Source organism: Eulemur rufifrons, chromosome 2 (assembly GCF_041146395.1).
Source record: "Eulemur rufifrons isolate Redbay chromosome 2, OSU_ERuf_1, whole genome shotgun sequence".
NCBI classification, from domain to species: domain Eukaryota; kingdom Metazoa; phylum Chordata; class Mammalia; order Primates; family Lemuridae; genus Eulemur; species Eulemur rufifrons.
Genome location: NC_090984.1, coordinates 28351367 through 28367436, shown reverse-complemented (window position 1 = coordinate 28367436; position 16070 = coordinate 28351367). Strand labels below are relative to the sequence as shown.

The following is a 16070-nucleotide window of genomic DNA, read 5'->3' as shown; positions in this document are numbered from 1 at the left end:
TCAAACCAAAAGTGTTTTGTCACATTCCAGTTATATTTACTTTAACCTAGATATATATTGTGAATGACTTAGCAATATTTTAATTTTCAGCTGTCCCTAAAAAAAATTTTAGTTCTATATTGAGATCCTGATTGTATTCCGAACAAAAGCAAAACAACAAACAATCCCAACATCCTCCAAAAATATGGTGTTGAGGGTTTGGATATCAAGTTATAAAAAACCAGTTGTATTATGGTCCCACCCAGCATGGTTTTTGTACACTTAAAAAAATGTAAATCTTATCACTCAGCAGTATGTTTTTTTGTTAAACAGATGAAGATGAAGATGGTGATCGAATTACAGTGAGAAGTGACGAAGAAATGAAGGCAATGCTGTCATATGTAAGTATGTTACAAATGAGGACTATTTTTAAATGTGTTAATGTAAATGAGGATGCTGTTTCCTGGGCATAGTGAAGATATGTAAGTAAGTCACAGTTGCCATATATTTTTCTATATAATAGATAAGGTTTTCAAAGACATCCTTACGTGAAAGTTAAGGGCATTCTTTTCAAAAGACACTTACTGATCATATCATGAACATTAAGAATAATGCATCTTAATGACTTTTGCATTAGGTATGGTGCAGACTAAATGGACTATCAATTTCCTGTATTTTTTATGCAGTACTTAAAGTAACGGCTCATTAAAAATGAACCCCTGGGCTCTAAAAAATTTTTCAAAATCTACTTTCAACTGGAGATCTCTTTCACCCTTCCAGACTATAGTTATAATGTAGCTGCAGGCTTAATATGGATATACAGTTTAAAGATGTACTCTCAGTTATTTTATGTACTGCCCATTCTCCTACCCCCATCCGAAAATGAACCACAGGGTTACTTACTGAATCAAAATGATTTGAATATATTCTGAAATGATTTTTCTTTTGTGTTTCAAGTTTCAGTGAAAATTTGTGTTAACATTTATCTGGTACTAAAGTTGATACAGAAGAGAAAAGGGTACATTTCTAAAACTTCTATGCTAAGCTTGAAAAATTCAACTATGATGAAGAGACATAGCTTACCTGATTTGAGCTTTCCTCTCAAGTTTTATTTTATCTGAGTTTGTAATCTGTTTACAAAACCTTTTCCAGTGGTCCGGTAGAAGGAGCTTTGGACTGAAAGTCAGGAGACCACAGCTCACTCTGGTTTCCTGGCCTTAGGCAAATCACTTAACCTTTCAGTGCTGTAGTTGCCTCATCTGTCAATTGTGGATAATAATACTTGTCCTTTATACTGCACCGGGTCATTGTAATGATCAAATGGGATAATGGATGTGAAAGCCCTCTGAAAACTTAAAAGTTCTATACAAATGCAAAGTAGTATTGTGGTGGAAATGGTGGAATCAAGGCCCTTGCTTTTCACTGAGACTCTAATGTTAGCCAACAGTTAGGTTGTAGGTTTTTGATAGACTTCAACTTCAACCAGGATATTGTCTCATTGTAATGAAAACTGTAGACTATCTGTATGAGTTTCCGCCAGTAGTTTTAATTTAGGGTAGGAGGAAAGAGAACAAGAAGGATGGGATGATTAACAGAGCATTGCATTCCAACCAGCATAGAGTAGGAAAAGTCAATTTCCCATTGACTTCCCATTAACTTACGTGGGAGTCTTTGTGTGCTGAGAATTTAGAGCTGGGCTCATCTGTACCTTTAAAAGCAGAGTAGGATTGTTTGCTGAAAAGGTCTAGCACTAGCACTGATAGATTGACTGACTCTCCTGAGAATGTGACATGCTTATTTTTAAAAACATATGCACACACACACACACACACACGGAGATGGGTTCTAATTTTCTCATATATGTCCATTGCAGAGAACTGTCATCAGAATATTTTCATTATGTATTCAACATAACAACACACAAAAGATACGTACTATTGGTATGATCTTACAAATTGTGCTTTTTGAAACTGTGACTGGCTAGGATCATAGTGATAATAACAACCATTTCCATTTTTAAGTGCCTGCTATATAAAAAATGCTTGAGATATTTCATTTTTTTAAGTTTTAATCACTCTGTGAGATAGATATTACCATCCCTATTTTTTAGATGAGGAAGCTATGGTTAAGAGACATGCCCAGGATTTAACTAGTGTGGATGTGAATATGGAATTTTCCTATGCGAAGCCAATGCTCATTCACTATTTTCCACTGTCCACCCCCTACCTCCTTGCAGATTCATACTGGGATCTTTTTATGTCATCTGCATTATTAAATTCTGAATGATTTGTGTTTTTTATAATACCTTAGTTGTGATTTCTGTACCATATGTTCCTTAAAACTTATGCTTACCTTCTCAAATGCAACGTTTAATTATTTTTGTGTTGTAACAAAATACTAGAGTCATGATTGGGAGCCACTTTTTAGTCTGAATAGAAGTCATCTAGCTCATTGATCCCCAAATGTTTGCATTTCATGAACTAATCAGTTTTTCATTTTTATGTTGGGGGACAGACATAGACATGGTAACTTTTAATTTTACCAAATATAAACATGAGTAAAATAAGTAAACTAATGAAAATTATCTATTATCATTATTTAATTAACAAAAAAAAAAGTTGGAGTCATTTTAAGGGTAAAACAGTGGGCAAGACATATCTCAAAAGTAAAGATGACCATTTCTTTAAAGTGAGTATATTTAGTTCTGTGTACAATCGCTACATTATTATTGTTTTTTCTTATTTTGCTGTGGATGGATGAAAACTTTTTATGCATTGGCACGGGTCCATGGATTGTGGTCTGGCTGATCAGCTTCAGGTTTTCTCATTAATTCACCCAATAAATATTTATAGTTGGAAACTGAGGGCCCCCCCCCCCGATTTTCACGTACATAAAGGTAGAGCTCCATTTTTCTGACACTGAGTGTTTCAGTAAGATATTTTGAAATGAAAATATGTCTGAGAGAGTTAACGTATTTTAAATAATTTAAAACTTAAATGGGTCTCCTTTTCCTCTTGTCTTTTGCTGTAGCCTTTACTATCGCATACCCTTTGTTTGTATAGAGTCAAACGCTCAAATAAACATTTAAAAGGTAAAGAGTAAGTGAATATCTTTTGCAAAAAGCACAAACAAGATTGGTTGGCTATCATTTTGATCTGTCTCGGTTCTTATGTTGAAATTCCTTTGGGTTGCAGTTTTGCCATAAAGAGAATTATTTGGACCTAATCTCACAATAGATTTTGGTTATTAGTTCTCATGATTACCAGCCTGTTATTAAAAATTTGTATTGGTATTTATTTTTTAGGTTCAGTTTGGCCTTGAAGTTTGATTACAGGATTTGATGTAGTGGCATAGGGAAGATACTGACAGATGAGCACATTTTGTTTTTTAAAAAACAAACCCAGCCTAGTTTTTCATATGAAATTCAATCTGTGGTCACCTTAGTATTTCTTTAAAAGCAAAAATAGAGACACTTTTTACCATTAGTTCTTTAATCATTCTTTTCTATTGATTACAAAGGTTAAGTGAATAAACAGCCTATATGTCTGCATAAGAATAAAAACAAATTTGCAACCTCTGAGTTGAAACTTGGAGAATTACTTTTCTTCTCCCTCGAATGCAAGCATTTTCTGGCTTTGGGCCAATACAAGTGTAAGTTTTTATCAGTAATTTAAATAGATTTTTGTATTAGACCTGAAAATGTTGCCTTTTTAATTGAAAACTTATCAATTATTTAAATCGCTAGCAGCCTGAAGCTGTTAATTTTATGAGTGCCATAATAATGGCATACAGTGGTTTTTGATACATATGACACATAGAATATCGTATTGTGGTAAGGATTTGTCATGACAATAGGTTGTTGTGTGCTGTTAAATAATAACCAACATATTAAACCAAAGTCTGTTGTCATACATTAGTAGCATTTTATGTAAGTTATTTAGAAGTTCTATTCTTTCCTTCATTAGATATATTTTTAAGAGATAATGAGAAGAAAACAAAGCTATAATAAATTGTCTTTTAAGAAAATGTAAAGTAATTTGGTCTCCAAGGAGATATTTAATGTATTGAAAGAATTCAGCAGCGAAGTGTTATTACAGAACCATTGTGATAGCTCTCTGCGTTTTGTTATGAGTTTGTGTTAATCAACAATCTGTTTTTATAGCATAGTTTCTTGTAAGTTATGTTGTTAGAATATTCTACTTCTGGGATCATGGCTTTTCCTCTGACACTATTGTATCTTTTTAATTCCTCCATAAAGTATTTTTTTAATTAGAATGTGAAATGCTTTATTAGGGAAAAAAAAATAGACACAACCTACATATTCTGAAAACTAAATACCTGATCATTACTAATTATTTAAAGGACCCTGTTAAATATTCCTTTAATGTAGTTTAGATTTGTTGTTCTTTTTTTCCCCTCTCATTTTCTAGAAGAACTGAAAATAAGTATGATGCTTTTCTCCTTCTATCTGTTTGTATTTGTTGTCTGGTAATGCTATTGAGGTCCAGTTCTAGAAAGGGATTATTTTATTGTTAACCTCTGATTTGGGGTGACTTTTCATTAGGAAACTCAGCTGTATATTTTTGTTTTTGCTAAATCCTGTGTCTAGTAAAGGATTTATTACATCTGGTTCTCTTGATATTGAGAGGCTTGTATGAGTGGAGCACAGTATAAGCAAAAATAATTTTCATCATTTTGACTATCCTTTTTTTTCCTTCAGACAGGACCTTTTTCTGTCACCCCCAGTAGACTGCAGTGGCTCATCATAGCTCACTGCAAGCTCAAACTCCTGGGTTCAAGTGCTCCTCCCGCCTCAGCCTCCTGAGTAGGTGGGACTACAGGAATGTGCCACAATACCCAGCTGATTTTTCTGTTTTTCGTAGAGTTGGGGTCTCGCTCTTGCTCAGGCTGGTTCCGAACTCCTGAGTTCAAGCAGTCCTCCTGCCTTGGCCTCCCACAGTGCTAGGATTACATGAACCACAGTGCCCAGCCTTCCTGGTTGTTTTAAATAAGGTTTATATTTTGGTATCTATTGAAGTCTTGCTGAGGAAGCTTTACAAATACTACTTTTTTCCTGATTGTAAAAAATAATGCTTTTTGACATTCTGAGTTTGATCAGGAACGTAAAAAATACTCTGTGGGCATCTTAAGTTTTAAAGATTTTGACCTTACCTACAAGGCTATGTTTTACCACAAAATTTGTTGCCTCTTTAGGAGTTGAATGTTTAATAGCCTCAGGCCCTTTGCTATTAGGAAGTTTTCTTTAAAGAGCAAAGAGGTTGGAAGCTCATTTTCCACGTGGTACTTTTAAATATGTCTCATGTTAAATAGGTCCTACTGTTTTTTGTTTTTTTGTTTTTGTTTTTGTTTTTGTTTTTGAGACAGAGTTTCCTTCTCTTGCCTGGGTTAGAGTGCAGTGGCATCATCGTAGCTCACTGTAACCTAAAACTCCTGGGCTCAAGTGACCCTCTTGACTCAGCCTCCCAAATAGCTGGGAGTACAGGTGTGCACCACCACACTTGGCTAATTTTTCTATTTTCAGTATAGATGGGGGTCTCACTGTATTGCCCAGGCTGGTCTCAAACTCCTGGCCTCAAGTGATCTTCCCAGCTCAGCCTCCTCAAGTGCTGTGATTATAGGCATGAGCCACCACGCCTGGCCACAGATCCTACTTTGAACTTACTTTGCAGGTGGCAAAATCAGCTCAGCCTTCAATGAGTGGTTAGTCCCTGTATTCACTGCAGTTTATCCAAGCAACTGACAATACAGTATATTTTTCAGGTAAGCTGGAGAAATGATAAAAAGAGTGAGAAAGGGAAACTGAAGGAAATAAATTATTTTAGAAATTAGTTTATTTACTCAAATAGTGACATGCACCAAGCTGTAAGTAAAGTTTTTGTTTTGTTTTCTCGTCCTAGTTAAAGAATAAAACTTTTTTTTTTTTCCTAGAGGCAGATTATTTTAACTGTCTTCACTGTATTGTCTGGGACATTTGGATACCCTCGAAGTAGTGATAAAAATGTAGTACCCCCTTATGTAGCCCCTGTTATGATATATCTTGGGTCATGTTTGGTATCAAGGAGCAGAGGCATACTCAAATTTGGGTCAGAACAAGGGCTTTCTTATGCAGTTCTTAGAAGCAAAGGAAAAGATGAGCATGAGCAGGCCTCAGCGTTGGTGGCACCAAAGCATGCTGGGGACTGCTGGAACAGTAGCTTTGAACCACCAACATTTTGTCTCTAATGTGGGTCTGCTCCTAGTTCAGCTTCATCTCTGTGGAAGGCTCATGTAGCCTATTTATAACAGAGTGTCCCATGTGGCTTACTGTCTACGTGACTGGATGGTCCCGTTTTATTTAAGTGGCAAGTTTCCTGAAGCTACTATTAAACTTCTCCTACTTTAGAGGTATAGCAGAATTGCTTCAGCCTAGAAATCAGATGAAAGGTTAGTGTAGAGTCTATTGAAAGGATTTGTTCTGTAAAATTTGGATTCAGTCATAAGGCTGCTCTCAAGGATCCAGAAGGCCACGTGTGGCCCCAAGGCTTCAGGGTCCCTATTCCTGGTATAGACACTGCCCTAAACTAACCATGGTGATGACTCTGAAAGCTTCTGCTAAGATGATCCTACAAGTTTTGGACCTATCACTGAATATAAATTTAAACTCCTTCTGCCAACACACATTACCTTAAACTTAGCCAAGTTGAATTTCATCTGCTATTGGCTGCCCAGACTTCTATTAAGACCATCTGGAGCTCCCTAACGTGCTTTATGGTTTTATCCAAATGGTGTTATCATTAAACTTAGCCAACTTGCTGTCATTTTCACTTCTAAATCATTAATAAATACATCTATCCAATAACATTAGCCTGTAAACAGGTCCCAGAGTTGTTCCCTGTTGACCTTTACACTGGAAGACTTTTGATTGTGATTTTCTTTCTTACCATCTAATCAATCCATGACCGTATGTGCACCCTCTTGGTCAAGTCATTTAAGGAAGAGCTTGGGCACGTTGTTGTTTCCTCATGGCAGGGACAATGAGTTATTAGGGAGTCAGGGGACCTGAAGCCAGGTAAATAAATGTGGCTATTAATTTGGTATTCAAAATAGATTGGCTTCAAATGTTATTTTTCACTACTGGGGCAGTTGTGTGCTTTGTGAGAGGTCAGTATCACAGAGGAAAAGTCTCTTAATGTAAAGTATAAGAAATAATTGAAAGAAGGTATAACTGATGACACATCTGAGTAGTGTTGTAATTGAATCTGTAGCCATTTGACAGAATTAAGATTGTTGGGTTCTTCACTGGGAAAACTAATAAATTAACTATGGACTGCAAATAGTTGTTGGTTTATTGATTATTGCTGTAATTACTGACTGAGCTACATATAATGGGGTATGCTTGCAGTATTGACAAAACTGGAATTTGAAAATTTTATTGTTAGTAGGGAAAAACCAGCATGAGTATTCCTTATAAGTGAAATACTGCACCAATTATGTTGTCTGTTAGAAGGAATACTAAGGAGAGATTTAGGAAACTGTCCTGTTATAAATGTATGGAGGAATAGTAAATAGGCCTGATATTTCCTTTGTATGGGAGACTTGCTGCTGAGTAAGTTTGAAGATATGACCAATGAGAGTAGTTACCATGTCTGCATTAGTTCCTGCCTGTCTCTGTCCTATAAACATTTGTGGAATACCTGTTATGTACTAGGTACTATATGGCAGTGATTTCTTAGGTTTTTGGAGGCATGACCTTTTTGAAAATCTGAGGAAAGCTGTTTATTCTTCTCCTAGAAAATTCACATAATACATTTCACATATTTTAGGAGCTTCAAGGATCTCTCAAAGGCCATATAGATCCTAGGTTATTACCTCTCTGCCATAAGAGATAATAAAATGTATAAGACATGGTCCCTGCCCTTCATGAGCTTCTAGAAAAGAAATAATGTTCCCCATAATACCCTTTAGTATTTATAGTACTGTTATAATTGAGGGAAACAGAGGGGACACTGACTCAACCTCATTAAAGCAATTAGTTAAATTCTACCTCTGTACTTGGTCCATATATTTCAGTGATCTTGTTTAGTATTTTTTGTGTCACCCTATTGTTATGAACATTTTTCTTGTATGTGCTCTTGCTTAGAGGTGGGAGATTAATAGCACCATGCCTTATTTCAAGATTTTTTAAAAGTACTTGTAAGATTTCCCATATACCAGCTCCTTTAATTTTGATCTTCTTAACACCTCTATAAGTTGAGCAAGGCAGATATTTTTTCCATTTTTATAGCAGAAGATACTGAGGCACAAACAATTGCATGCCTTTATTGAGGTCACACAGCTAGTAAATAGAGAGCTGAGACCTGAGATCACTCACTCACTGATTTACTCCCTTATTCATACAGCCAATTTTTCATGCAGCAAATGTTTATTGGATAGCAGGTCTCTGGCCAAACGCTATGCTAGGTGATGGGGGGGTGCAGCAAGCATATAGCTCCCTCAAGGAGCTCATGGTCTTGTTAGAGACATTAGCAAAAAAGGAAACAGAGGTCAGTGTGGGAGGACAAGAAACACTCATAATTACCAGGCAGAGTGATAAACACTATGGTATGCTTAAGCCTTAGGTGCTCTGTGAGCACAAAGGAGCTCCTAATCTAGCTTTGGGAACTGAGAAGGTTTTCTGGAGATGGTGGTGTCCAGGTGGAGTAAGCTAGGGCAAGAAGACTGGAAGGATGTTTGGGACAGAGAGAACAGCATGTTTAAAGACTCAGAGGTATCCAATAGCTGCAAAGTTCACATTCTTCTCCTCAGCTTGTGGGATCATTCTCAAGGGTAGACCGTATGTTAGGCCACAAAACAAGTCAAAAAATTAAAAAAAATTAAAATTATACCAAGAATTTTCTCTGACCACAATGGAATAAAACTAGAAATCAGTAACATGAGGAACATTGGAAAATATATAAACACATGGAAATTAAACCATATGCTCCTGAATGACCATTGGGTCAATGAAGAGATTAAGAGAGAAATTAAAAAGTTTCTTGAAACAAATGAAAATGAAAACACAACCTATCAAAACCTATGGGATACAGCAAAAGCAGTAACAAGAGGAAAGTTTATAGCAATAAGTGCCTAAATCAAAAAAGTGGAAAAGCTTCAAATAACCTAACAATGCATCTCAAAGAACTAGAAAAACAAGAGCAAACCAAACCCCAAATTATTAGAAGAAAAGAAATAATAAAGATCAGAGCAGAAATAAAAAAAATTGAAACAAAAAATATAAAAGATAAAACAAAATTGGATTTTTTAAAAGATAAAATAGATACATCTTTAGCAAGACTAAGAAAAAAGACAACCCAAATAAATAAAATCAGAGATGAAAAAGGAGACATTACAACCGATACTGCAGAAATCCAAAGGCTTGTTAGAGACTACTAAGAGCAACTATATGCCAATTAATTGGAAAACCTAGAAGAAATGGATAAATTCTTAGACACATATAACCTGCCAAGATTGAACCAGGAAGAAATCCAAAACCTGAAAAACCAATAACAAGTAACAAGATGGAAACAGTAGTAAAAAGTCTCTCATCAAAGAAAAGCCCAGGACCTGATGGTTTCACTCCTAAATTCTAAGCATTTAAAGAAAAACTAATACCAATCCTGCTTAAACTATTCCAAAAAATTAAGGAGGAGGGGATACTCCCAAACTCATTTTACAAGGCCTGTATCACCCTGATACCAAAACCAGACAAAGACACAACAAAAAAAAGAAAACTGTAGGCCAATATGTTTGATGAACATAGATGCAGAAATCCTCAACAAAATACAGCAAACCAACTTCAACAACACATTAAAAAGATTATTCATCATCATCAAATGGGATTCATCCCAGGGATGCAAAGATCTTTCAACATATGCAAATCAATCAATGCGATACATCATGTCAGCAGAACAAAGAACAGAAACCTATGATCATTTCAATTGATGCTGAAAAAGCATTTGATAAAATTCAACTTCCCTTCATTATAAAAACTCTCAAAAAACTGGGTATAGAAGGAACTTACCTCAATATGATAAAAGCCATATATAGATATGATATGACCCACAGCTAGTATACTGAATGGGGAAAAACTGACAGCCTTTCCTCTAAGATCTGGAACAAGACAGGAATGTCCACTTTCACCACTGTTATTCAACATTGTACTGAAAGTTCTAGCTAAAGCAATTGGACAAAAGAACAAAGTAAAGGGCACCCAAATTGGAAAGGAAGAAGTCAAAGTATCCTTGTTTGCAGATGACATGATCATATATCTAGAGAAACATAAAGATTCTACCCAGAAATTATTAGAACTGATAAATTTAGTAAAGTTGCAAGATACAAAATCAGCAGCATTTCTATGTGCCAACAGTGAACAATCTGAAAAAGAAACCAAGAAAGTAATCCCATTTACAGTAGCTACAAATAAAATAAAATACCTAGGAATAAACTTTACCAAAGAAGTGAAAGATCTCTATAATGCAAACTATAAAACATTGATGAAAGAAACTGAAGAGTACACAAAAAAATGGAAAGATGTTCCATGCTCATGGATTGGAAGAATCAGTATTGTTTAAATGTCCATACTACCCAAAACAATCTACAGATTCAGTGTAATCTCCATCAAAATACCAATGACATTCTTCACAGAAATAGAAAAAATAATCCTAAAATTTATATGGAACCACAAAAGACCCAGAATAGCCAAAGCCATCCTGAGCAAAAAGAACGAAATTGGAGGAATAACATTACCTGACTTCTAATTATACTACAGAGCTGTAGTAACCAAAACAGCATGGTACAGGTATAAAAACAGACCAATGTAACATAATAGAGAGCCCCAAAATAAATCCACATATGTGTAGTGAACTTACCTTCAAGAAAGTTGCCAAGAACATGCGTTGGGGAAAGGACAGTTTCTTCAGTAAATGGTGCTGGGAAACTGGGTATCTGTATACAGAAGAATGAAACTAGACCCTCATCTCTTGCCATGTACAAAATCAAAATGGATTAAAGACTTAAATCTAAGACCTGAAACTATGAAGCTACTAAAAGGAAACATTGGGGAAATGCTTCAGGACATTGGTCTGGGCAAGGACTTCTTGAGTAATACCCCCAAAGTAGAGGCAACCAAAGCAAAATAGGACAAATGGGATCACATCAAGCTAAAAAGCTTCGGCACAGCAAAGGAAACAATCAGTCAACAAAGGGAAGAGACAACCCACAGAATGGGAGAAAATATTTGCACACTACCCATCTGATAAGGGATTAATACCTAGAATATATAAAGAGCTCCAGCAACTCATAGGAAAAAAAAAATCAAATAATCCAATTAAAAAATGAGCAAAGGATCTGAATAGACATTTCTCAAAAGAAGACATACAAATGGCCAACATGTATATGAAAAAATACTCATCATTAGTCATCCGAAAAATGCAAATCAAAACTACAATGAGATATCATCTCACCCCAGTTAAAATGGCTTTTAATAAAAAGACAGGCAATAATGAATGCTGGCGTGGCTTTGGAGAAAGAGTGACGCTTGTATACTATTGGTGGGAATGCAGGTTAGTGCAACCACTATGGACAATAGTATGAAGGTTCCTCAAAAAACTAAAAATAGAGCTAGCAAATGACCCAGTGATCCCACTGCTGGATATATATCCAAAGGAGGAGAATTCAGTATATTGAAAAGATATCTGCACTCCCATGTTTATTACAGCATTATTATAGTCAAGATAAGGAATTAACCTAAGTGTCTATCAACAGATCAAGAAATTGTGGTGTGTGTGTATATATATATATATGTATGCAATGGAATATTATTTAGCCATAAAAAGAATGCAGTACTGCCATTTGCGCCAACATAGATCGACCTGGAGAACATTATGTTAAGTGAAATAAGCCAAGCACAGAAAGACAATTTCACATGTTCTCACTCCCATGTGACAGCTAAGTATTAAAAACAATTAATCTCATGGAAATAGAGAGTAGAATGATGGTTACCAGAGGATAGGAAGGGTAGTGGGGAGGAGGGAATAAAATAGAGATGGTTAATGGATGCAAAATATAGTTAGATAGGCCGGGCGCGGTGGCTCACGCCTGTAATCCTAGCACTCTGGGAGGCCGAGGTGGGCGGATCATTTGAGCTCAGGAGTTCGAGACCAGCCTGAGCAAGAGCGAGACCCCATCTCTACTAAAAATAGAAAGAAATTATATGGACAGCTAAAAATATATATAGAAAAAATTAGCCGGGCATAGTGGCGCATGCCTGTAGTCCCAGCTACTCGGGAGGCTGAGACAGTAGGATCGCTTGAGCTCAGGAGTTTGAGGGTGCTGTGAGCTAGGCTGACGCCACGGCACTCACACTAGCCTGGGCAACAGAGAGAGACTCTGTCTCAAAAAAATAAATAAATAAAAATAAAAAAAAATAAAAAATATAGTTAGATAGAATGAACAATATTTGATAGAACAACCAAGTGACTATAAACAACAATAAATTAAGATATACTTTAAAATAAGTTAAAGAGTGGAATTAGGATGTTCCTAACACAAAGAAATGTTAAATGCCTGAGGTGATGGCTATCCTAATTACCTTGATTTGATTAATTTACATTGTATGCCTGTGTACAAAACATCATGTGTACCCTATAAAGATATGCAACTATTATGTATCCATAACAATTAAAAAAAAAAAACCAAACAGGCTCAGAGGTGAAAGAATGCACAGTAAATTCAGGAGGAGCTCCCTCTGATTCAGTCTTTATGGACAGTGGGAGAGGGAGGGTCTGGGATGAGGGTGGAAGATGGGCTAGGTCATGGAAGCCATTAGCTCGAGGGAGCAGGGAAGTGACATGATCACATCTCATATCTCTGGAGGGTGGCTTGGGGAAGAAAATTTCTGAAGCCATTTAGGGGGCTTTCCATGTGAAAGACAGTGGTGGTAATAGGGCTGGTGAGAAGTTAACAGATTTGAGAAGTGGAGAGGATGTCGAGTTAATAAATCTTGGTGATTAAATGTGGGGAATAGGGGAAGAGAGATGGTCTGGATTACTTCCAGATTTCTGGTTTGGGAAACTGGATCATAGTTGTGGCATTTACTGAGGTAGTAAACCCAGGCAGCAGAAGACAGCTCTAGGGTATGAAGGAGGGATGGGAGAGGTAGAGAATTCGGTGTTGGACCTGTTGAATTGGAGGAGGCTCTGGACAACCAGTTGGATATGTTCTGAGTCTTAGGAGACAAATCTGGGCTGGAAATAAAGATTTGTGATTCATCAGTTCCTAATTAGTCTCAGTGACTCCTCTGGTAATTGAAACCTTTGAAGTAGCTAAAGTAACTTAAGGAGAGCATAAAATGAGAAGAGAAGGTTGATGAAAAACCATGGGGAACTCCAGCATTTAAAGGAGGTGGAGGGAAAGAACTACTTACAGGAAGTTGAGTACAGTGGTTGGAGAGGTAGGAAAACCAGGAGGGCTGCCAAAGAAAGAGCCAGAGGTCACCCATCAGCACAGATGTCTTTGTACTGCTTCCCCAGTCAGTGAACGATCAGGTGACACGGCCTGACCCACACAGGGTGTGAGCGTAGAAGCCAGAGCTCTCTGCCAGCTCAGTAGTCTACTCACTCAGTAACCCGGTCTACACAGTAAGCGTACGTTTTATGCTCTGAGTGCATGGACTAGAATGAAAGGAGTATTTTTCTTTGTTTACTGATAAACCGTTTGCTTCATCTGTTAAATAGAGGTGATGATATTTGAGAATGGGATAGGGTTGTGAGAAATTAAGTGAATAAACACAAATATGTAGTACTGAGCCTCATATACATAGGTATCCAATGAGTGATGGTTGTTTCTCTCTCTCTCTCTCTCTCCTCTCTCAATAGAGAACTTGTGCCTTATAAAATTAAACTGTGATGTTTTTTATATGGCAGATTTCCATGAAGAAAAAAATGTAATTATTGATTGAATTGTGCTGTTAGAATTAGAATTAGGTTCATAACAAACAGGAACACTGATAAACTTGCAAAGAAAACAAAGCCAAAAATTGTACTTGTTATCCCCTTGTTGAATCTGGCCTTCTGTTTCAAATTAATTAGATTTTTTTGATAACTATGCTAAACTTTGTCATATCCTTATTAAAATTGTTTAAGGATTTTGAAGAACATCTCAGAGGGACTCTGAAACTAATCTGAGTCTGGTACTGGAGTTTCCATTAGCAATCACAAAACTGATTAATCTTTTATTCAGCTTATTGATTATTGCTGCAATTACTGCATGTAACAGATTATACAAGGGGTAGCAACAGAAAACACATTTTATAACTGCTGCTCATGTATTAGTTTGAGCACAATATTTTGTACTCTTTCATATACATAATTATTTTTGCATTTTAAAATACTGGAACATTTCTACTAAGATAGAAAGTGGTGTGCTTAGTATTGTTTCAGTATTAGGAGGTTTACTTTTTAATTTCTCAACTAATGCATTACAGTTTACAAAGTGCCTTCACTAACTAATTCTATTGCTGCAGTTTAGTTTTTGAGCCTCACAGTAACCCTATGTAGTAGTCAGAGTAGAGGTTTTTACTCTCATTTGGAGAAACTAATATTCCAAAAGGTTAAATGACTTCCTGAAGGCTGTACACGTTAACGAGTGGCAGAATCAGAATTCAACCCCATTTCAATCAGTTAGTATTTATTGAACACCTACTGTGTGCAGAGCTTTGTGTTAGGGGTAATAAAAGCCAGGATGGGATTATGGAGGTAAAGATAAAGAAGTTATCTGGATAACTTCAGGTAATGGTTTCATTAATGTTATCCTGGTCACTTTGTTACTTTTCTGTCCAAGTCATGTTAAGTATCTTGGTATACTAGGTATAGGGTTTTTTGTTTGCTTTTTTGTTTTTGTCTAGTAGAAGTCTTTGTTATCATTATCTGTATTTTATCACTATTTAGAATGAAATTGGGGAGAATCCCTTTAAAAGAAGAATATGTTTAAAAAGATACAGAGAAGATCAAAATCTAAAAACAATTTGCTTTGCAGTTTATTAATTGCTGTCATATGTGTTTTCTAACATGAGTCTCATAGCTGTGCTCTGGTAGATCCTATCTTCATTTTACAAATGAGTAAAGTGAGGCCCAGTGAGCCTTTCCTCGCTGAGGTCAGGTGCTAGGAGATGGCCAGTGATGAGATGTCTAGGTCTGAGCACTCTGACTCAGGGTCAGTTGTGTAGAGTGGGCCCACACTGTGAGTTTATCACCCTTTGGAGCATGTTCTTGATGGTGAATTACTTTGCTGTGTGGAACACAAGATTCCTCATTAATACAAACACAGATCAAACTCACTATTTCAGCAAGAGAAAATAAATATACTTGGATTTGGAGGAAATGTCAAAAACGAAAAACAAAACCTAATTACTTGTTTTAGAGACACTGGTAGGTGGCATGCTTGATATCATTACTGTGACTGCGTTAATCATAGTACAAAGAGATGTTTATGGATTGCTTAAAAATTCTCACAATGACTATAAAAGTATATGTAGTTTGCCAATTGATTTGGCACAAACCTAAAATGAAAGGGAAACTTTTTATTTATTTTGTGAGGTAAATAAATAAAACTGGAAAACAGGTCAATTTCATGCATGCAAGGTTTTATAGTAGGGAAAAAATGCATTGCACCTGTTCTGACCCTTTACATTTGAGGTTATTTGTTTTCAAACTTGACCCCAAGCACCAGTTTTAGACAACTCTATAATTAATTTGTTAGATAAAGCATAAGGATATTTTATTTGTCTTGATTTCTAGGACTATGGTGAAGTAGTAACTGAAATTACTAACCTATTGTACATAGCAGTTAATTAAAGAAAAGCATTAGCTATAGGAGAACACCACCATTGCTGTTGTCTTGTATCAGTACAAAAAGGCAGTAATTTTTTTGACAGCCACTGATTGGAAAGTTGCTTGCAGCCTTTCAGAAGCAAGGGGGTACATGCTGTGGATCAATAACCGGCAAATTTCCCATTAAAGAGAATACCTGAGCAATGTTCCAAATAGCCACTGGCA

General features: G+C 36.2%; 1 protein-coding gene across 5 annotated transcripts in view; it reads left to right on the top strand.

Annotated features, from left to right (window-relative positions):
- Nucleotides 1-16070, top strand: part of MAP2K5 (mitogen-activated protein kinase kinase 5) — a 242706-nt gene that overhangs the window by 17479 nt on the left and 209157 nt on the right. For 4 of the 5 annotated variants that reach the window (XM_069458451.1, XM_069458445.1, XM_069458436.1 and 1 more), the window contains exon 3: nt 313-380. In XM_069458451.1, coding sequence (XP_069314552.1) covers nt 313-380 — 68 coding nt within the window. Of the gene's footprint in view, nt 1-312; nt 381-15066; nt 15072-16070 lie in introns of those variants that run through there. The other variant, XM_069458462.1, reaches the window with a different exon arrangement.